Here is a 23,494-nt window from a genome sequence, read left to right as displayed (position 1 = left end):
ATTCTGGAGTAAGTTAGATGGAGTGATAGAAGGTGTACCTAGGAATGAACGATTGGTGATTGGGGCAGACTTTAATAGGCATGTAGGTGAAAGGAACCGAGGTGATAAGGTGATGAGTAGGTATGGTCTTAAGGATAGGAATATGGAAGGGCAGATGGTGGTAGATGTTGCTAAAAGGATGGAAATGGCAGTGGTGACCACTAATTTTAAGAAGAAGGACAAGCATAGGGTGACAAAGTGGAGGAAGGTGCACACAGGTGGATTATGTTCTATGCAGGAGATGCAACCTGAAAGAGATTGGAGACTGTAAGGTGTTGGCATGGGACAGTGTAGCTGGATGGTGGTCTGTAGGATGGTTTTGGAGGTGAAGAAGTAGGAGGAAAGTGAGGCCTAAATGAAGAATAAGATGGTGGAAACTAAAGGAGATAGACTGTAGAAAGAGGTCAGATAGAGGTGAAGAGGTGGTGGATGATTGGGCAACTACTGGAGAAATTATAAGGGAGACAGCTAGAAAGGTACTTGGTGTGACATCTTGAAATAGAAAGGAAGACAAAGAGATGTATATGGGCATATGAGGAGCTGTATGAGAAGTTGGACACTAAGGAAGGAGAAAAGGATTTGTACCGATTGGCCAGGCAGAGGGACCAAGCTGGGAAGGATTGCTGCAAGTTAGAGCAATAAAGGATGGAGATTGAAATGTGTTGACTAGTAAGGAGAGTGTGTTGAGAAGATGAAGGGAATATTTTGAGCAGCTAATAAATGAGAAAAATGAGAGAGGGAGAGAGAGAGAGAGAGAGAGAGAGAGAGAGAGAGAGAGAGAGAGAGAGAGAGAGAGAGAGAGAGAGGTTGGATAGTGTGGAGATTGTGAAGCATGAAGTGGATAGGATTAGTAAGGAGGAAGTGGATAGGATTAGTAAGGAGGAAGTGAGATCAGCGATTAAGAGGATGAAGAGTGGAAAGTCGGTAGGACCCGATGACATACTGGTAGAAGCATGGAGATGTTTAGGAGAGATGTCAGTGGCGTTCTTAACACAACAGGATTAACAGGATTTTGGAAGGTGAGAGGATGCCTAAGGAATGGAGAAGAGATGAAGAATTCTTTAAGAATAAGGTAGATGTGCAGACCTGCAGTACTACAGGGGAATAAAGTTGATCAGTCACACCATAGGCAAGAGTAGTGAAAGCCAGGCTGAGAGAAGAGTTGACCATCTGTGAGGTTTCTTGCTGAGGAAGAGCACCACATATGCATTATTTGCTTTCAGAATGTTGATGGAAAAGTATAGAGAAGGTCAGAAAGAGTTGCATTGTGCGTTTGTGAATTTAGAGAAAGCATACGACAGAATGCCGAGAGAGGAATTGTGGTACTGTATGAGGAAGTCAGGTGTGTCAGAGAAGTATGTAAGGGTGGTGCAGGACATATATGAGCACAGTGTGATAGCAGTGAAGTGTGCAGTAGGAACGACAGAAGTCAAGTCAAGTTTATTTCTATAGCGCTTTTCACAACAGACATTGTCTCAAAGCAGCTTTACAGAAATCAACAGTCAAGGTGAATGGTGTGCATTTATCCCTGATGAGCAAGCCATGGCGACTGTGGCAAGGGAAAACTCCCTTATATGTTATGAGGAAGAAACCTTGAGAGGAACCAGACTCAAAAGGAGAACCCATCCTCATTTGGGTGACATCAAGAGTTTGATCATAAATCTTTCAACAATACAGAACACTGGAGAGTGGGAACTAACATGAGTACTGGAGTATAAGATTATAAGTAAATGTTCTTTCTACAGTCTTTGGTATAAACGTAGGAGCTACTGAGCTCAACATTTGTGATCATCACAGATCCAGCAACAGCTTCTCCATGCCAGAGCCTTTAAACACTCCTGGAGGTCCAATGTCAAAACTCTATACATGTATTGGGATCCAATTGGCACTGGTACGTCTGAACCCCGAACACTGTCAGGAAGACTATTCCAAAGTTTGGGAGCTAAATGTGAAAATGTTTTACTGCCTTTAGTGGACTTTGCTATTCTAGTAACTACTAGAAGCCCAGAGTTTTGAGATCTCAGGGAGCGTGACGGATTGTAGAGTGTTAAAAGACTGGAGAGATACATGTGAGCCAAACCATTTAGTGCTTTATAAGTGAGTAGCAGTGGTTTGTAGTCTATTCGAAACTTAACAGGAAGCCAATGTAGGGACGATAAGATTGGGGTTATGTGATCATATTTTCTTGACCTAGTAAGAATTCTGGCTGCCGCATTCTGAACTAGCTGAAGCTTGTTTATTAATGATGCAGGACATCCACCTAGTAATGCATTACAATAGCCTATTATGGAGGTCATAAACGCATGGACGAGCTTCTCTGCTTCGATTATAGACAACATATTTCTTAGCTTAGAAATATTTCTAAGGTGAAAGAAGGCTGTTTTTGTAACTTGGTTGATATGATTTTTAAAAGATAAGTTGCTGTCTAAAATAACTTCCAGGTCTTTAACTGTGGAACTAGTGGTTACAGAGCATCCATCTAAATGCAGGTTGAGATGCTGGAGCTTCTGTTTACTAGTTTTTGGGCCGATGAGCAAAATCTCTGTCTTATCAGAATTTAAAAGTAGAAAGTTATGAGTCATCCAATCTCTTGTTTTCTTAACACACTCAGTTATCCGAGTTAATTGAGCTGTATCGCCTGGTTTAGATGAGATATATAGTTGGGTATCATCAGCATAACAATGGAAGCTAATTCCATGCTTTCTAATAATATTTCCTAAGGAAAGCATGTATATTGTGAAGAGCAGGGGTCCTAGAACTGAACCTTGTGGCACGCCATAGTTCACTAGCATTAGCCTGGATAGCTCTCCATTTAAATCTACGAAATGGTAACGATCGGACAGGTAGGATTTAAACGAGCTTAATGCCTGTCCCTGAATGCCGATGTAATTCTGTAAGCGATCTAGGAGAAGATCATGTTGAACGCTATAGTGTCTATAGTGTTCTATAGTTTCGAAAGCACTAAGATCTAGTAAAACTAACAGCGAGATGTAGCCTTGGTCTGAAGCTAAAAACAGGTCATTAGTGATTTTAACTCGGGCAGTTTCTGTGCTATGATGGGGCCTAAAACCTGACTGAAACTCTTCAAAGATATTGTTTTGCAAGTGGGAACATAACTGGGCAGCGACAATCTTTTCTAAAATCTTAGACATAAATGGAAGATTCGAAATTGGTCTGTAATTCGATTCGATATAACACTTCCTTCAGTAGATTTGTTGGAATGGGATCTAACTGACATGTTGTTGATTTAGCTTTGATAATAACATCATACAGCTCTTCCTGTAATATACATGTAAAACAGTGTAGTTGTGGAGTTGAAGGTGAGACTGTGTCAGGAGATGGTCTCAGAGGTTGAACTGCCACAATTGTTTTTCTAATGTTATCTATTTTTTCAGTGAAGAAATTCATTAAGTCTTCACTACTAAACTGTGATGGAACACATTTTTCAGATCCCTGATGTGTAGTTAACTTAGCTACTGTAGTAAAAAGGAACCTGGGATTGTTTTTGTTATTTTCTATGAGTTTGCTCAGGTGTTCAGCTCTAGCAGCTTTTAGCGCCTGTCTGTAGCTGAGCATACTGTCTTTATACGCAATTCTAAATACCTCCAATTTAGTTTTCCTCTATTTTCTCTCCAGATTACATGCTGTTCTCTTAAGGGGATGCGTATGACTATTATACCAAGGTGCAGGTGCTTGTTCTCTAACCTTTTTTTAACCGGATGGGGGCAACAGTGTCTAATGTGCTAGTGATGATAAGTTCTATGTTGTTAGCCATTTCATCAAGATTATTAGCAGTTATGGGTTTAGTAAGAAACTGAGATAAATCAGGCAGGTTATTTATGAATCTGTCCTTAGTGGTGGGAACAATAGTCCTATCAAGCCAATAGCGTGGTGAAACACGGCTAATCTGCTCTACCGGTAGTGTGTACAATATAAGATAATGGTCTGTGATGTCATCACTCTGAGGTAAAATATCTATATCAGTAACGTCTGCTCCGTGGGATATTATTAAGTCTACTGTGTGGTTAAAACGTTGAGTTGCTCTGGTGACATTTTGTTTAACCCAAAAAGAGTTTAATAAGTCGACAAATGATAATCCTAGAGCATTGGTTGCATCATCTACATGAATATTAAAATCTCCTACAAGCAGCACTTTATCAAAATTGATCAAGAGGTCTGAAAGAAAACAAGCAAACTCTTGAAGAAAATCAGCGTAGGGCCCTGGGGGTCTGTACACGGTTACCAGAGCGAGTTTTCTATGCATGTCTGAAAGTACAATTTTAAGAACGAGCACTTCAAATGATTTAAAACTGAATCCTAATCTCCGACTAACATTAAGAGAGGCACTATAAATGGTTGCTACACCTTCCCCACGACCAGTCTGACAGACTGGTTAAGGTGGAGGTTGGATTGTATAATTGATCGGCTCTAAACCCTTTCCTGTTTTCAGTGGTGACGGGCAGGTTGCTGGACGAGGTCAGACAGGAGTCTCCATGGACCATGATGTTTGCGGATGATATTGTGATTTGTGGTGAGAGTAGGGACCAGGTTGAGAAGAGTCTGGAGAGTTGAAGGTATGCACTATAGAGAAGGGGAATGAAAGTCAGTAGGAGTAAGACAGAGTACATGTGTGTGAATGAGAGGGAGGGCAGTGGAGTGTTTTGGTTGCAGGGAGAAGAGGTGGTGGAGTTCAGGTGCCTGAGGTCAACAGTGCAAAGTAATTGAGTGTGTGTTAGAGAAGTGAAGAAAAGAGCGCAGGCAGGGTGGAGTGGGTGGAGAAGAGTGGAGAGTGATTTGTGATAGAAGGGTATCTGCAAGAGTGAAAGGGAAGGTTTATAGGACTGTGGTGAGACCTGCTATATATATATATATATATAGCTATAGATAGATAGATAGATAGATAGATAGATAGATAGATAGATAGATAGATAGATAGATAGATAGATAGATAGATAGATAGATAGATAGATAGATAGATAGATAGATAGATAGATAGATAGATAGATAGATAGATAGATAGATAGATAGATCGATCTTTATTGTCATTGCATTATACAGGTACACAGCAACGAAATGCAGTTTGGCATCTACCAGAAGTGCAAAATGTGGCAATCGTGCAAAAAGTGCACATAAATATGTCTGACATATTTACAGCATATTTACAGCAAGTGATATATATGTAAGCATATGTACAGTGAATAAATATAAAGGCTATAACAGTGCAGAGATGTGTGGACATCATTAAGAAGTACAGAAATGGTTCTAAGGCTATGGCATTGAAGAGGAATGTGCAGAAGTGAAAGGTTACAAGATTATGGCATTTAAGAAGTTAGCAAGCTGAATAAACAGTCTACTATATATATAAATATATTTTGTGTTTTGTTTTTTTTGTAGTGATCTAGCGGTGTAGTGAAGAGTTCAGTAGTGTGATGGTGGATGGAAAAAAGCTTGACCTGAACCTGCTTGTTCTGGTGCGTAAGTTCCTGTATCTCCTTCTTGATGGAAGGAGTTTAAACAGTTTGTGACTGGGATGTGAAGAGTCCTTGATAAACTTGTGAGCTCTGCGCAGACATCTGCTGTGGTGAAGGTGTTCAATGGCAGGTAGTTGGGTGCCAGTGATGCATTGGGCAGTTTTGACCACTCTTTGCAGGGCTTTACGTTTACACACAGTGGAGCCTCTGTACCAAACAGTGATGAAATTGGTCAGGATGCTCTCAATGATGCAGCGGTAGAAACTCGTTAAAATCCCTGGGGGCAGATTAGATTTCTTGAGACTTTTTAAGAGGTACAGGCACTGTTGTGCTTTTTTAACCAGGGCTGAAATGTTCTGCTGCCATGACAGATCCTCAGAGATTTGAACTCCCAGGAACTTAAAGCTGGAGACTTGCTCTACCTCAGTTCCATTGATGTTGACTGGTAGATGTCTCCTGCTGTTGGATTTCCAAAAGTCCACAATGAGCTCTTTAGTCTTTGTGGCGTTGAGGGTCAGGTTGTTGTTGGCACACCATGCTGTCAGATTTCAGAGCTTAGTGATCAGTACAGTGGGGAGGACTGTATCGAACACAGAGCTAAAGTCAATTTACAGCATTCTGATGTAGGTGTTGCTTTTATCCAGGTGGGTGAAGGCTGAATGAAGAGCTGTGGAAACACTGGTATGATGGTTGTGGTCTTCAGGCATGTAGGAACCGTGGCTTGGGCCAGTGACAGGTTAAAAATGTCAATGAAGACCTGTGCCAGTTGTCCAGCGCATGCTCTGAAAACACGTACTGGTATGCCATCTGGGCCAGCTGCCTTGCGTGCATCCACTCAGCTAAACGCTGACTATACGTCCGTTGTTGAGAGTGAAAGTGGGCTGTGAGCTGTAGAAGAGTCTGTGGTTGAGGTGAAATGTCCTGTGCTTTGATCGAAACGAGCAAAAAATCGACTGAGTTTGTTGAAAGGCACTGCTGGTTGGTTGAGCTGTACGTTTGTAGTCTGTGATGGTCTGGATGCCTTTCCACATGCGTCTGGGGTCAGAGTTGTGGAAGTGCTCTTCTATGTGGAGTTTGAATATGAGTTTTGCTCTCCTGATGCCTCTTTTCAGGTTGGCCCTGGCTCTGTTGTAGTCCTCTATGTTGCCAGATTTGAAGGCAGCATCCCTTGCTTTCAACAGGAGACAGACTTCAGAGTTTATCCACAGCTTCAGATTAGGAGAGCATTTCACATGTTTGACGGTAGTGACATGGTCAATGCACGTGTTGATATAGTCCAAAACAGATGAAGTGTAAATGTCCATGTTCGTGTGAAAGTCCAGTGTGGCCTGTGGTCTTGTTGTCGGCTGAGCTGGATCAGCGGCCCAATTTGGGCGATTTCCCGAGGGAGTTGAAAATCCGTTAAAAGCCTGTATCTGTAGTTGTGGCCATTGTCTAATAATGTTTGTCGCCTGTATGAGATATGTGCAAACCTGTTCTGAGTGAATAAGCTTGCTGTTGATTGAGAAATTGCAACTAAATCGCAAAATCTGGAGAGACGCTGGGCCTCGCATTGTGCACGCACCGCCATTTTAATCATAATCTGTTGTATGGTTTAGAGACAGTGGCATTAAGTAAAAGACAGGTGGAGCTGGAGGTAGCAGAGCTGAAGATGTTGAGATTTTCATTAGGAGTGACTAGGATGGACAGGATTTGAAACGAGTTTTATAGAGAAACAGCGCAGGTGGGACGTTTGGAGACAAGGTGAGGGAGGCTCGATTAAGATGGTTTGGGCTTGTGCAGAGGCCAAAGAGGAGGTTTGTGAATGTGGTGAGGGAAGACATGCAGGTGGTTGGGATGAAAGAGGCAGATGTAGAGGACAGGGGGGTATGGAGAGGGATGATCCGCTGTGGCAACCCCAAACGAGAGAAGCCGAAAGAAGAAGAATGCGTGTGTGTGTGTGTGTGTGTGTGTGTGTGTGTGTGTGTGTGTGTGTGTGTGTGTGTGTGTGTGTGTGTGTGTGTGTGCATGCATGGGCATGTGTGTGTTATAAATACAAGGATAAACACCCTTTACTCATATATGAAAATATATTTTCTACACATAAATGTGTCATATATGTGTATTTAGGAAAATATAGGTTACATATATGAAAATGGCTATTTTTGTAATGTTTTGTGGCATATATATTTATTTATGTATCTGACATAAGTTCTGTCTAATTAGCATCTTGATATGCCACACCTGTGAGGTGGATGGATTATCTCGTCAAAGGAGAAGTGCTAACTAACACAGATTAAGACAGATTTTTGAACAATATTTAAGAGAAATAGGCTTTTTGTGTACATAGAAAAAGTCTTAGATCTTTGAGTTCAGCTCATAAAAATTGGAGGCAAAAACAAAAGTGTTGCGTTTATAATTTTGTTCAATGTATTATCATCAAAGTACTTTTGTACGTTGCTTTGGACAAGGGCGTCTGCTAAATGCCGAAAATGAATGTTTTCCGATTTGTGTGTGATACAGGATTATAGCCCCTCAAGAGTCCTGGGTCTTCTCTGTCATAATTTCTGGTTTTTGAGGAGCTGAATTTTTTCAATTGGTGAAAGGTCTTGACTACAGGCAGGCCAGTTCAGCACCCAGACTCTGCTATTACAAAGCCATGCATTTGTAATAGATGAAGGATGTTGTTTAGCACTGTTCTGCAGAAAAGTGCAAAGAGAGATTCTGCAAGGCTCAAGTAGACCTGTTCGTGACTCATGAGACGTCGCAGTAGGGCTGGACACCTTGGCTCAGGTGTGGCCGAGGCTATGCCTGTATGCAATTCAATAAACATAGATATCATAGTATCCTGTTAGCCAATGTCCAGTTACTGGAAAACGAGCTTGATTAACTCAGGGCAAGGGTCAAGTTTCAGAGGGACATTCGGGACTGCAACCTTCTCTGCTTCAACGAGACATGGCTGGACAGCCGGACCACGCCATCCAGCCGGCTGAGTTTTTCTTGGTTTACCGCATGGACAGAACAATGGAGCTGGGAAAGTCAAGAGGAGGTGGAATGTGTTTAATGGTGAAAAACCACTGGTACGACAGCGCGAGCATTGTTCCCCTTTCACGCTCCTGCACACCAAATCTGGAACTACTGACCATCAAATGTCAGCCCTTTTATCTACCTCGGTAATTCAGCTCGGTCATAGTCAGTGTTGTATATATTCCACCTCAAGCGGACATAGACACTGCAGTATGTGACTTACACGAGACACTAACACTTCACCAAACACAGCATCGGGATGCTGCGCTCATTGTGGTAGAAGATTTTAACAGTTCCAACCTCAAGCGCGCACTACTGAACTTTCAGCAGGACATCACCTGCCCACCAGGGGAGAAAGGACACTGGACCACTGCTACACACCCTTAAAGAACAGCTACAAGGCACAACCACATCCACCGTTTGGGAAATCGGACCATGCTGCCATCTTCCTCATGCCTGTTTACAAACAAAGGCTGAAACAGGAAGCTCCTGTTAAGAGGGAGGTCGCGTGCTGGACTGACCAATCGGTGGCCGCTCTGCAGGACGCTTTGGATGATGCAGACTGGGAAATGTTCAGGCGCAGCTCTGATTACGTCAACATGTTTACGGAAGCGGTTGTGGGATTCATATGAGCAGGTTGAGCAGGTTACTAAAATTAAACTCCTTGGTGTCAAGCTGGATAATCAGCTCTCATGGACTGATCAGATAAATCATATTGTTTCCAGGATGGGCAGAGGCATTGCTTTGTCTAGGAAGTGTGTGCCGTTTTGTCCACCCTCAGTCATGAGAACAGTTGTCCAGTCTCACCTGGAGTACTGCTCAGTTATTTGGTCCAGTCCTACACAGGAGCACTTGAAAAAACTTCAACTTGCACAGAATAGAGCTGCCAGGGTAGCTCTTGGCTGTTTGTACAGGACCAGTGTGAATGAGATGCACACTATATTAGTATGGCTGAAGGTACAGGATAAGGTAAAGATAAGTCTTCTGTGCTATATGCATAATGCCATCTATAAAAAATAATCCCAGATTTTTTTGTGGATAAATTGGTGTACAGTGGGTATTGCCACCAACATATTACTCGGCAGGTCAGCTCTGGTGATTTAGTTGTTCCTTTTGCACAGTCAAATTGTATGAGGAGAACTGTACTTTAGATCCTCGGTAGCTTGGAATCAACTGTCAATGTGTATAAGACAAATAAGTAACAGATATTATTTTAAAAAGATGGTGAAAAGATGTATGATTTATAATGAAAATTAGGTGTAATGACTCAAATTGAATTGTATTTATTTTTTTAATAACATATTGTAAAAAGTGTGGTGTGATTGTATATAATATGTTTTGATTTTGTAAAATGGACCCCAGGAAGATTAGCGAACACTCGTGGAAGCTAATGGGGTTCCAAATAAATAAATAAATAAATATGGAAACTAGCAGATGATACAGTGCAAAAAAACCACTATCAGAACGTTTCCCAGCCAGAAGCCATGGGTGGATAAAACCATCCGTGACGCTCTGAGAGCCCACTTCGCTGCCTACAACAAGGGGCTCGCCACCGGGGACATGGACGACTACAAGGCTGCATCCTACAGTGTTCGCAGAGCGGTGAAGGATGCAAAATGCCGCTACGGGAGAAAACTAAAGTCACAGTTCCAACATGGTGGATCTTGGAGCCTGTGGCAGGGACTAAGAACAATCACTGACTACAGAACATTATCTTCTAGAATGGGGAATGTGGACGCTTCTCTGGCAGACAAGCTAAAAATCTTTTATGCTTACTTCGAGGCTGCAGCTAACCACGCTAGCGGCGCTAGCGGCACAAACAGCATGCACACCGAGAGAGCCGAAGAAGTAAACACGTTCATCATTTCGGAGCATGACGTGAGGAGGGCATTCAGTAGAGTGAATACCAGGAAGGCAGGAGGACCGGATGGCATCACAGGTCAGGGTTTAAAAGCCTGCGCTGACCTGCTAGCACCGGTGTTCACTGAGATATTCAACCTCTTACTGGAACAGTCTGTTGTCCCCTCATGCTTCTAGCATGTCAGCCTGTAAAGGAGGCATGAGCGCAGAACATGTGGTGATCTCTGAGGTCTGGTAGAAAATGTCCACCCCAAAAGGGAACTCACAATATGGGGCCCTGAGATAGAAACCCGGGATCTCTCCAAACATCCAAATGGAAGGACCCAATATTGATACGCTTCAGCCCCCAAAGCGAACCTCGGGAACTTCCTGTAAGAAGAAAAGATGAATACATGAAAGTATGCATCCTTTAGATCTACCGTGACAAACCAGTCCTCAAATCTGATTTGAGACACCACCTGCTTGAGGGTCAGCATCTTAAACCTGAGCCTGTAAAGTGACCGGTTAAGCTGACCTAGATCTAGGATAGGATGCAACCCATCATGCTTTTTAGGAACTTTGAAGTACCTGTTGTAAAACACGGACTCTCTGTCTGACGGAGGGACCACGCTGAGTGTTTTCAGCCTTATTCGCCAAACAGGCCAGTCAGCATTAGAGGGGAGTCCAGCAGTACGGATCTATAAGCCACAAATGCCTCTCTGTGGTGGCAGGGGCAGCCAATGTCTGACCAATGGCCTCCTCGCGATGTCTCCCACATCCAGCTCTCACAGCAGGTCCGCCATAGTGTGCAGGCATGCAGTGGCTTGACTGGCTGAGGCATAAGCCTTACCCACCAGCAGCAACGTGCTACGCAGGGGCTTGGCGGGCAATGTCAGCGTCTGCTTCACCCGGAGCACAGGGGCACAACTCCAAGGTTCTGGTCTCTCTACCGAGGTGGTAGAGACCATTCTCCAATCCAGAGCTCTCTCCACAAGGAGGTCATATGCCGCAAGATGGCGCCTGTTTAATGCGTGGTGCTTCAATTGGACCCAGTCCCCTGCCCAGTTTGTTCAGTACTGGAGTTTCTGCAGGAGCAGTTCGCAAAAAGGGTTGGCTCCATCCACTATTAAAGTCTACGCATCCACTGTTTCAGCGTATCATGCCCCTGTGTCTGGGCATTTACTGGGCAGAGACCCACTCCTGACACCTTTTCTCCAGAGGCTGAGGCCCCAGTGCATCCAAGAGTGCCTGGGTGGGACCTGGCCGTAGTGTTGGAGGCTCTGTTCAAGCCCCCCTTCGAGCCTTTGGCCGAGATTTGATGGAGGCACTTGTCTGTTAAGACCGCATTCTTAACATTCAGAGTGCTATCTGCTATCTGAGTAGAATAGGTGACTTTCAGGCCTTTTCTGTGGCCCCCTCTTTCCTGGTGCTCACTCCAGGCATGGCCAGTGCCCTTCTGCACCCTAGAGCAGGTTATGTCCCCAAGGTGCCCTTGGTCATCCCACAACCTGTTAGGCTCAAGGCATTCAATCCTCCTCCATTCCAGACCCCAGACCAGGAGAGATTGAACCGGAGCATTGTCCAAGCACTGGACTGCTATGTCCGCTATGACCTCTCCCGATCTGCTGCAACAATCACTTTGGTTGTCAAATTTTAAAACAAATTGAAACAGTATTCATTATCCCTGTGCTGAATAAAATTAATCTGAATGTCTCCAGATATTACTAGTTGCTAGGAAAACATCCCGCACTGCCATTTATTTCTCTGGGCTTCCTCTCTTTTTCCCCGCGTTCCCCCAGTTCAGTCCACCTCTTGAAACCTCATTTGACAAACAGTCTGTCCCTCATACAGGGAGAAAATCCTCAATGGATATTTTTGATATCCCATCAAGACACAATATATTCTTACAGTATAACAATAGAACCATTTTTCAATAAATGGGTTTCAAAATAAAATATTATATACATTATCCTAAATCCCTAGTATGTTACACTTTCTAGACTAGAAAAAGTTGAAATAAAGTGAACAGCCCTCTCCTGGCTTACAGTATTGTTCAAAATAATAGCAGTACAATGTGACTAACCAGAATAATCCAGGTTTTTTGTATATTTTTTATTGCTACGTGGCAAACAAGTTACCAGTAGGTGCAGTAGATTCTCAGAAAACAAATAAGACCCAGCATTCATGATATGCAGGCTCGTAAGGCTGTGCAATTGGGCAATTAGTTGAAAGAGGTGTGTTAAAAAAAATAGCAGTGTGGCATTCAATCACTGAGGTCATCAATTTTGTGAAAAAACAGGTGTGAATCAGGTGGCCCCTATTTAAGGATGAAGCCAGCACTTGTTGAACATGCATTTGAAAGCCTGAGGAAAATAGGTCGTTCAAGACATTGTTCAGAAGAACAGCCTACTTTGATTAAAAAGTTGATTGGAGAGGGGAAAACCTATAAAGAGGTGCAAAAAATTATAGGCTGTTCAGCTAAAATGATCTCCAATGCCTTAAAATGGAGAACAAAACCAGAGAGACGTGGAAGAAAACAGAAGACAACCATCAAAATGGATCGAAGAATAACCAGAATGGCAAAGGCTCAGCCAATGATCAGCTCCAGGATGATCAAAGACAGTCTGGAGTTACCTGTAAGTACTGTGACAGTTAGAAGACGTCTGTGTGAAGCTAATCTATTTTCAAGAATCCCCCGCAAAGTCCCTCTGTTAAAAAAAAAGTCATGTGCAGAAGAGGTTACAATTTGCCAAAGAACACATCAACTGGCCTAAAGAGAAATGGAGGAACATTTTGTGGACTGATGAGAGTAAAATTGTTCTTTTTAGGTCTGAAGGGCCACAGACAGTTTGTGAGTCGACCCCCAAACTCTGAATTCAAGCCACAGTACAGAGTGAAGACAGTGAAGCATGGTGGTGCAAGCATCATGATTTGGGCATGTTTCTCCTACTATGGTGTTGGGCCTATTTATCGCATACCAGGGATCATGGATCAGTTTGCATATGTCAAAATACTTGAAGAGGTCATGTTGCCTTATGCTGAAGAGGACATGCCCTTGAAATGGTTGTTTCAACAAGACAATGACCCCAAACACACTAGTAAACAAACAAAGTCTTGGTTCCTTTTTTCATTCATTCATTCATTCATTCATTTTCTCCCGCTTATCCGTAATTCGGGTCGCGGGGGCAGCAGTCTAAGCAGGCCCCCGCCTTCGACTGCTGCCCAATCCTCACAGCACCGTCCCTTACGGTCCCTCCTGCAGGTGGTGAGCCCACGGGAAGGCGGCCCCACGTCACTCCGACGTCACAGGCCTTGATAATTCCCTCGTAAGGGACCCCCGGAGCATAGAGGGTTAAGGGCCTTGCTCAAGGGCCCAAGAGTGGCAGCCTGGCGATACCGAGGCTTGAACCCCAGACCTTCCGATCGGCAACCCAGCGCCTTAACCGCTGGAGCCACCACTCCCCTTGGTTCCAAACCAACAAAATTAATGTTATGGAATGGTCAGCCCAATCCCCGGACCTTAATCCAATCGAGAACTTGTGGGGTGATATCAAAAATGCTGTTTCTGAAGCAAAACCAAGAAATATAAATGAATTGTGGAATGTTGTTAAAGAATCATGGAGTGGAATAACAGCTGAGAGGTGCCACAAGTTGGTTGACTCCATGCCTCACAGATGTGAAGCAGTTTTAAAAAACTGTGGTCATACAACTAAATATTAGTTTTGTGATTCACAGGATTGCTAAATCCTAGAAACAAAAACGTTTGTACAAAATAGTTTTAAATTTGTACAGTCAACGGCATACACTGCTATTTTTTTTAACACACCCTTTTCAACTAATTGCCCAATTGCACAGCCTTAAGAGCGTGCATATCATGAATGCTGGGTCTTGTTTGTTTTCTGAGAATCTACTGCACCAACTGGTAACTTGTTTGCCACGTAGCAATAAAAAATATACTAAAAATCTGGATTATTTTGGTTAGTCACATTGTACTGCTATTATTTTGAACAATACTGTAGGTCTTATTTGACTGATCACTATCAGTTTGTTGATGTAATTGGTGAGTTCTTCACACTATCTGAGGTAAAAAAAAAAATAATTATACACAAACACGGTATTAGGTTCCATTGCTTTGCTAATAATAGACATTTCAGCAAAGCCAAATGAGAGAAATCAGCTTAACAATGTTGAGGAGAATGAAATGAAAAAATTAGACAGTGGATGCATGTTAGCTTCATTCTGCTGAACTCTGATAAGATAGAGATACTTTTACTAGAACTTCATGCAGCTAGAAGTAAACTTTCCCGATTTTTATGTACCATGGATGGTCTTTATGTCTCACTGTGTACAGCAGTCAAAGACCTTGGTGTGATTATTGACCCTAGTCTGTCTCTTTGAGGCTCAGGTGTATAACATTACTAGGATAGCCTTCTTTTATCTTGAAAATGTTGCTCAAATTTGAAATATAATGTAGTTACAGGATGCAGAAAAACTAGTTAATGCTTTTGTTACATCTAGATTAGACTACTGTAATGCTTTACTGTCTGGGTGTTTTGAGTAAATGCATAAATAACTTTCAATTAGTCCAGTATGCAGCGGCAACAGTTCTTACTAGATGTAGAAAATATGACCACATCACCCATGTTTTAACCGGTCCACACTGGCTCCCAAATAATTCTTGCATTGATTGTAAAATACTACTACTGATGTATAAAGCACATAATGTCACCTACTACAGTATCTTAGTCTAGCCTCTCACTTTGCCTCCAAAACATCCTACATGCGCTGTCCCTCTAAAAGACTTATTACTAATCATGTCCATCCTCGTCACTCCCAATGAAACTCTCAACATCTTCAGCTCTGCTACCTCCAGCTCTGCCTCCTGTCTTTTTTTCAACTATACTATCTCTAAACCATACAGCATAGCAGGTCTCACCACAGTTTTATAAACTTTCCCTTTCACTCTTACAGATACAATTTCATAACAAATCACTCCTTCCATGCTTCTCCATTTACTCCACCCTGCCTGCACTCTTTTCTTCACTTCTGTAACACACTTTCCATTACGTTGCACAGTTGACCCCAGGTACCTAAACTTATCCACCTTCACCACCTCTTCTCCCTGCAACCCCACCACTCCATTGCCATTGTCATGTCCTCTGTGTTCATGCATCGTACACACGTATGCTTGTGTGACGTAGCTTCCTGTGTTTGACTTGTTTGCCACGAGTTCCGTGTTTGTATTTCTCTCTGCATTTTTCAAACAAACTTTACTATCTATCTATCCTTTTTTCCTCTTTTAATAATCCTAAATTGTTTTTGTCTTCCTGACTTGTGCCTGTAGTCAGTTAACTCGACTATCACTAGTGTTGACTATATTCATTGCCTCTCACTTTATCATATCTCTGTATCTTAACTCTGTTCGTGATTATAAGCACCATGCCGGCTGTGTGTCTGCCTTTGAGCACAGGTGAGGACTCGTTCAAGTTGTAAACGGTGGAGTTGGCGATGGAGGCTTTGGAGAAACAGATTTGCAAGCTGCATGCAAAGCATGCCCAGCTGCGAGAGCGGGAAGCGGCGCTGGAAACATCCCGGGCGGACGCGCACTCGTGCCAGGTAAATTCACGGGTTGAATCTAACGCTCCCAGCACTCAACACCTTCTCTGCTTCTCTGCCCAGGCCCAGCGCACTTACAACGTGGCCCGCCCAGGTATCGCTCACTCCGGCACCGGTGCATCACGGACCCTGGATGCGGCACAGGTACCCCCAATCCTGAACGAGAACTTTGGAGCGGTTGTTTTCCATGTCGGAGCGAACGACACCAGGCTGAGGCAAACGGAGATCTTAAAGAGGGATTTCAGGATCCTGGTGGAGACGGTACGCAGCACATCACCCACAAAGAGGATCATAGTGTCAGGACCTCTTCCCACTTACCAGCGAGGGGCTGAGCAGTTTAGTAGACTTGCACTAAATGAATAGTTACAGTCATGGTGTCGAGAGCACAAACCTTTCTTTGTTAATAACTGGAACTGTTTCTGGGAGCATCCTAGGTTCTTTCGCCCTGATGGCCTGCACCCCAGCAGAGTTGGAGCAGCAGTGCTATCAGATAACATCTCTAGCATACTTCACACCATCTGACTGGTAAGACATCAGGAAATCTTCAACTATAAGAACATGCATACAACAGACCAAATAGTTACAAGTGAGCACACAGCCCAGTTTATAGAAACCGTATCTATTCCTTGTGTAGTAAAACCAAGAATTAAATACACAAGATCCAGAAATAATCTTATTACAGTTAAAACTGAAAAATGCCACATAAACCATCACAACAAAGTTCTAAAGTTTGGTTTTTTAAACATTAGATCAGTTGCACCCAAAGCACTGATTGTAAATGAGATGATCACAGATAATAATCTAGATGCACTCTGTCTCACTGAGTCCTGGATTAAACCAGGTGATTATATGGGTCTAAACAAATCTACACCGTCAGGATATGTTTATAAGCATGAGCCCCAGACTGGTCATGGGGGTGGTGTAGCAACCATTTATAGTGCCTCTCTTAATGTTGGTCAGAGATTAGGATTCAGTTTTAAATCATTTGAAGTGCTCGTTTTTAAAAATTGTACTTTCAGACATACATAGAAAACTCGCTCTGGTCACAGTGTACAGATTTTCTTCAAGAGTTTGCTTGTTTTCTTTCAGACCTCTTGATCAATTTTGATAAAGTGCTGCTTGTGGGAGATTTTAATATTCATACAGATGATGCAAACGATGCTCTAGGATTATCATTTGTCGACTTATTAAACTCTTTTGGGGTTAAACAAAACGTCACCGGACCAACTCATCGTTTTAACCACACATTAGACTTAATAATATCCCACGGAGCAGACGTCACTGATATAGATATTTTACCTCAGAGTGATGACATCACAGACGATTATCTCATACTGTACACACTACCAGTAAAGCAGATTAGCCATGTTTCACCACATTATCGACTTGGTAGAAGTCAAGTCAAGTCAAGTTTATTTGTATAGCGCTTTTCACAACAGACATTGTCTCGAAGCAGCTTTACAGAAATCGACAGTCAAGGTGAATGGTGTGCATTTATCCATGATGAGCAAGCCATGGCGACTGTGGCAAGGAAAAACTCCCTTAGATGTAATGAGGAAGAAACTTTGAGAGGAACCAGACTCAAAAGGGGAACCCATCCTCATTTGGGTGACATCAAGAGTTTGATCGTAAATCTTTAAACAATTCAGAACACTGGAGAGTGAGAACTAACATAAGCACTGGAGTATAAGATTATAAGTAAATGTTCAACAGTCTTTGGTATAAAAGTAGGAGCTACTGAGCTCAACATTTGTGATCATCACAGATCCAGCATCAGCTTCTCCATGCCAGAGCCTTTAAACACTTCAGGAAGTCCAATGTCAAACTCCACACACGCAGTGGGATCCAATTGGCACTGGTACGTCTCTAGATGTTTCAGGATGTTTGCGAGTTTGGCATCTACTTCTTTAAAGTCCATAATCTTCATGAGGAGGGACGTGACTGGAGCTGGCCAAACCTCAGGAAGCCTCGGGATGGGGAGAGAAAGAGAAGCAGTGGAGAGGAATTAGCGTAGCTGCTGTTCATGATATTAACAGCACAAGTTGATAATGTGCATGTGATCAGATGTTCTGGAGCACAAGGTTATGATGCGATGTGTGTTATGTGTAGGCTTTGCTAAAAAGATATGTTTTTAATCTGCACTTAAACTGGGTGAGTGTGTCTGAGCCCCGAACACTGTCAGCAAGACTATTCCAGAGTTTAGGAGCTAAATGTGAAAATGCTCTACCACCTTAAGTGGACTTTGCTATTCTAGGAACTACTTGAAGCCCAGAGTTTTGAGATCTCAGGGAGCGTGACGGATTGTAGCGTGTTAGAAGACTGGAGAGATACATGGGAGCCAATCCATTTAGTGCTTTATAAGTGAGTAGCAGTAGTTTGTAGTCTATTCAAAACTTAACCGGAAGCCAATGTAGGGACGATAAGATCGGGGTTATGTGGTCATATTTTCTAGACCTTGTGAGAATTCTAGCTGCCGCATTCTGAACTAACTGAAGTTTGTTTATTAATGACGCAGGACATCCACCTAGTAACGCATTACAGTTATTAGTCTATTCTGGAGGTCATAAACGCATGGACGAGCTTCTCTGCATCGGATATAGACAACATATTTCTTAGCTTAGAAATATTTCTAAGGTGAAAGAAGGCTGTTTTTGTAACTTGGTTGATATGATTTTTAAAAGATAAGTTGCTGTCTAAAATAACTCCCAGGTCTTTTACTGTTGAACTAGTGGTTACAGAGCATCCGTCTAAATGCAGGTTGAGATGCTGGTGCTTCTGTATACTAGTTTTTGGGCCGATGAGCAAAATCTCCGTCTTATCAGAATTTAAAAGTAGAAAGTTATGGGTCATCCAATCTCTTATTTCCTTAACACACTCAGTTATCCGGGGTTAATTGAGCTATATCGCCTGGCTTAGATGAAATATATAGCTGAGTATCATCAATTCCATGCCTTCTAATAATATTTCCCAAGGGAAGCATGTATATTGTGAAGAGCAGGGGTCCTAGAACTGAACCTTGTGGCACGCCATAGTTCACTAGCATTAGCCTGGATAGCTCTCCATTTAAATCTATGAAATGGTAAAGATCAGACAGGTAGGATTTAAACGAGCTTAATGCCTGTCCCTGAATGCCAATGTAATTCTGTAAGCGATCTAGGAGAAGATCATGATCTATAGTGTCGAACGCAGCACTAAGATCTAGTAAAACCAACAGCGAGATGAAGCCTTGGTCTGAAGCTAAAAACAGGTCATTAGTGATTTTAACTAGGGCAGTTTCTATACTGTGATGGGGCTTAAAACCTGACTGAAACTCCACAAAGATATTGTTCACTTGCAAGTGGGAACATAACTAGGCAGCGACAATCTTTTCTAAAATCTTAGACATAAATGGCAGATTTGAAATTGGTCTATAATTCGATAGCGTGTTTGAAACCAGATTAGGTTTTTTAATGAGGGGCTTAATAACTGCTAACTTAAGGGATTTAGAAACGTGACCTAATGATAGTGAGGAGTTAATAATATTCAGAAGAGACTCACCAGCTGTATATAACACTTCATTTAGTAGATTTGTTGGAATGGGATCTAACTGACATGTTGTTGATTTAGCTTTGATAATAACATCATACAGCTCTTCCTGTCCTATACATGTCAAATAGTGGAGTTGTGGAGTTGAAGGTACACTGTCTCAGGAGATGGTCTCAGAGGTTGAACTGCCACAATTGTTTTTCTAATGTTAGTTAGAACTACTAAACTGTGATGGAACACATGTTTCAGATCCCTGATTTGTAGTTAGTTTAGCTACTGTAGAAAGAAGGAACCTGGGATTGTTTTTGTTATTTTCTATGAGTTCGCTCAGATGTTTAGCTCTAGCAGCTTTTAGCGCCTGTCTGTAGCTGAGCATACTGTCTTTATACGCAATTCTAAATACCTCCAATTTAGTTTTCCTCCATTTTCTCTCCAGATTACGGACTGTTCTCTTGGGCATGTGTATGACTTTTATACCAAGGTGCAGGTGCTTGTTCTCTAACCTTTTTTAACCGGATGGGGGCAACGGTGTCTAATGTGCTAGTGAGGATAAGGTCTATGTTGTTAGCCATTTTATCAAGATCATTAGTAGTTATGGGTTTAGTGTGAAATTGAGATAAATCAGGCAGGTTATTTATGAATCTGTCCTTAGTGGTCGGAACAATAGTCCTACCAGGTCGATAGCGTGGTGCAACACGGCTAATTTGCTCTACCGGTAGTGTGTACAGTATAAGATAATGGTCTGTGATGTCATCACTCTGAGGTAAAATATCTATATCAGTGACGTCTGCGCTGTGGGATATTATTAAGTCTAATGTGTGTTTAAAGCGATGAGTTGGTCTGGTGACATTTTGTTTAACCCCAAAAGAGTTTAATAAGTCGACAAATGATAATCCTAGAGCATCGTTTACATCATCTACATGAATATTAAAATCTCCTACAAGCAGCACTTTATCAAAATCGATTAAGAGGTCTGAAAGAAAACAAGCAAACTCTTGAAGAAAATCAGCGTAGGGCCCTGGGGGTCTGTAAACGGTGACCAAAGAGAGTTTTCTATGTATGTCTGAAAGTACAATTTTAAGGACGAGCACTTCAAATGATTTAAAACTGAATCCTAATCTCTGACCAACATTAAGAGAGGCACTATGAATGGTTCCTACACCCGACGACCAGTTTGATGGGGCTCATGCTTATAAACATATCCTGACGGTGTAGATTAGTTTAGACTCATTTAATGACCTGGTTTAATCCAGGTCTCAGTGAGACAGAGTGCATCGAGATTATTCTCTGTGATCATCTTATTTACAATCAGTGCTTTGGGTGCAAGTGATCTAATGTTTAATAGACCAAACCTTAGAACTTTTTGGTGTTTGCTTATCTGGCATTTTTTGTAATAAGATTATTTCTGGATCTTGTGTATTTAATTTTTGGTTTTACTACACGAGGAATAGATACGGTTTCTATAAACTGGGCTGTGTATAAACTTGTAATTATTTGGTCTGTTGTATTCGTGTTCTCATAGTTGAAGATTTCTTGATGTCTTACCAGTCAGATGGTGTGAAGTATCCTAGAGATGTTATCTGATAGCACCGCTGCTCCAACTCTGCTGGGGTGCAGGCCATCAGGGCGGAAGAACCTAGGACGCTCCCAGAAACAGTTCCAGTTTTTAACAAAGAGAAGTTTGTGCTCTCGACACCATTTCTGTAACCATTCATTTAGTGCAAGGAGTCTACTAAACTTCTCAGCCCCTCGCTGGTAAGTGGGAAGAGGTCCTGACACAATGATCCTCATTGTGGGCGATGTGCTGCGTACCGTCTCCACCAGGATCCTGAAATCACTCTTTAAGATCTCCGTTTGCCGGGTGTCGTTTGTTCCGGCATGGAGAACAACAGCTCCGAAGTTCTCATTCAGGATTGCGGGTACCTGCGCAGCGACATCGAGAACACGAGCACCAGGAAAACAGCGAGTGTGCACCTTACCTTTAGCTCCGGTAGCGCGGACATGCCGGACGATGGAATCTCCGAGAATCACGGTATCGCGTTTCGTCTCGCGGAGAGGGGCGAAGTGGTTCTCGGTCGAGATCTCGAAGGCCGGTGGTGGAGGGGGAGATGTCCTCGACCGGGGTTCGGCTCGCGGCTTCCACTGCTGCCGCATCCAAGGTCCGTTGTGCACCGGTGCCGGAGTGAACGATACCTGGGAGGGCCGCGTTGTAGGTGCGCTGGACCTGGGCAGAGAAACACGCAGAGTTGAGGTGCTGGGAGCGTTAGATTCAACCCGAGAATTTTACCTGGGACGAGTGCGCGTCCGCCCGGGATGTTTCCAGTGCCGCTTTTTTCCGCTCTCGCAGCTGGGCATGCTTTGCATGCAGCTCGCAAATTTGTTTCTCCAAAGCTTCCATCTCCAACGCCACCGTTTGCAACTCGAAAGAGTCCTCACCTGCGCTCAAAGTCAGACACACAGCCGGCATAGTGCTTATAATCACGAACAGAGTTAATATACAGAGATATGAGTGAGAGGCAATGAATATAGATAACACTAGTGATAGTCGAGTTAACTGACTACAGGCACAAGTCAGGAAGACAACAACAATTTAGGATTATTAAAAGAGAAAAAATGGATAGATAGGTAGATAGTAAAGTTTGAAAACGCCGAGAGAAATACAAACACGGAACTCGCGGCAAAAAAATCTAACACAGGAAACGACGTCACCGGCTAAGAAACTGGGATCATTGTTCCGACCACTAAGGACAGATTCATAAATAACCTGCCCAATTTATCTCAATTTCTCACTAAACACATAACTGCTAATAATCTTATTGAAATGGTTAACAACATAGACCTTATCCTTACACATTAAGCACCGTTGCCCCCGTCTGGTTAAAAAAGGTTAGAGAACAAGCAGCTGCAACTTGGTATAATAGTCATACGCATGCCCTCAAGAGAACAGCACGTAATCTGGAGAGAAAATGGAGGAAAACTAAATAGGAGATATTTTGAATTGCGTATAAAGACAGCATGCTCAGCTACAGACAGGCGCTAAAAGCTGCTAGAGCTGAACACCTGAGCAAACTCATAGAAAACAAACAAAATAATCCCAGGTTCCTTTTCAGTACAGTAGCTAAACTAACTACAAATCAGGGATCTGAAAAGTGTGTTCCATCACAGTTTAGTAGTGAGGACTTTATGAATTTCTTCACTGAAAAAATAGATAACATTAGAAAAACAATTGTGGCAGTTCAACCTCTGAGACCATCTCCTGAGACAGTGTACCTTCAACTCCACAACTCCACTATTTGACATGTATAGGACAGGAAGAGCTGTATGATGTTATTATCAAAGCTAAATCAACAACATGTCAGTTAGATCCCATTCCAACAAATCTACTAAATGAAGTGTTATATACAGCTGGTGAGTCTCTTCTGAATATTATTAACTCCTCACTATCATTAGGTCACGTCCCTAAATCCCTCAAGTTAGCAGTTATTAAGCCCCTCATTAAAAAACCTAATCTGGACCCAAACATGCTATCGAATTACAGACCAATTTCAAATCTCCTATTTATGTCTAAGATTTTAGAAAAGATTGTCGCTGCCCAGTTATGTTCCCACCTGCAAGAGAACAATATTTATGAAGAGTTTCAGTCAGGTTTTAGGCCCTATCATAGCACAGAAACTGCCCTAGTTAAAATCACTAACGACCTGTTTTTAGCTTCAGACCAAGGCTTCATCTCGCTGTTGGTTTTACTAGATCTTAGTGCTGCATTCGACACTATAGACCATGATCTCCTCCTAGATCGTTTACAGAATTACATCGGCATTCAGGGACAGGCATTAAGCTGGTTTAAATCCTACCTGTCCGATCGGTACCATTTGGTAGACTTAAATAGAGGGTTATCCAGGCTAATGCTAGTAAATTATGGCGTGCTGCAAGGTTCAGTTCTAGGACCCCTGCTCTTCACAATATACATGCTTCCGTTAGAAAATATTATTAGAAGGCAT

The 23,494-nt window shown here is 42.5% G+C and overlaps 1 protein-coding gene and 1 long non-coding RNA gene across 4 annotated transcripts in view; both read right to left on the bottom strand.

Annotated features, from left to right (window-relative positions):
- Positions 1-23,494, bottom strand: part of LOC310741421 — a 47,909-nt gene that overhangs the window by 14,602 nt on the left and 9,813 nt on the right. The gene's annotated exons all lie outside the window — the stretch shown is intronic.
- On the bottom strand, positions 1,099-22,172 carry LOC310741399 (uncharacterized protein). 2 transcript variants are annotated; one of them, XR_014537931.1, is made up of 4 exons: positions 21,784-22,172; positions 21,042-21,720; positions 17,807-17,938; positions 1,099-1,897 (listed from the first exon to the last, which is right to left on the bottom strand). XR_014537931.1 is itself a non-coding variant. In XM_083569194.1 (2 exons), the coding sequence occupies exons 1-2, from the start codon at positions 21,858-21,860 to the stop codon at positions 21,045-21,047; spliced, it is 753 nt and encodes a 250-aa protein (XP_083425320.1). In that variant the 5' UTR covers positions 21,861-22,172; the 3' UTR covers positions 21,000-21,044. The 2 variants fall into 2 exon arrangements, 1 of the variants encoding a protein (XP_083425320.1); XM_083569194.1 differs by lacking the exons at positions 1,099-1,897; positions 17,807-17,938 and having other exon boundaries at positions 21,000-21,720.

The sequence above is a fragment of the Silurus aristotelis genome (assembly GCF_946808225.1).
Source record: "Silurus aristotelis genome assembly, chromosome: 18".
Lineage (NCBI taxonomy): Eukaryota > Metazoa > Chordata > Actinopteri > Siluriformes > Siluridae > Silurus > Silurus aristotelis.
Note: the sequence above shows the minus strand (reverse complement) of the source record. Positions and strands in the feature narration are given on the sequence as shown.

Bases quoted from the DNA above. Each gene is read 5' to 3' on its own strand.
- LOC310741399 (XM_083569194.1), bottom strand. From the start codon at position 21,860: ATGCAAAGCATGCCCAGCTGCGAGAGCGGAAAAAAGCGGCACTGGAAA. The intron at 21,721-21,783 runs GTAAAATTCTCG...TTCTCTGCCCAG, and splicing joins CGGACGCGCACTCGTCCCAG to GTCCAGCGCACCTACAACGC.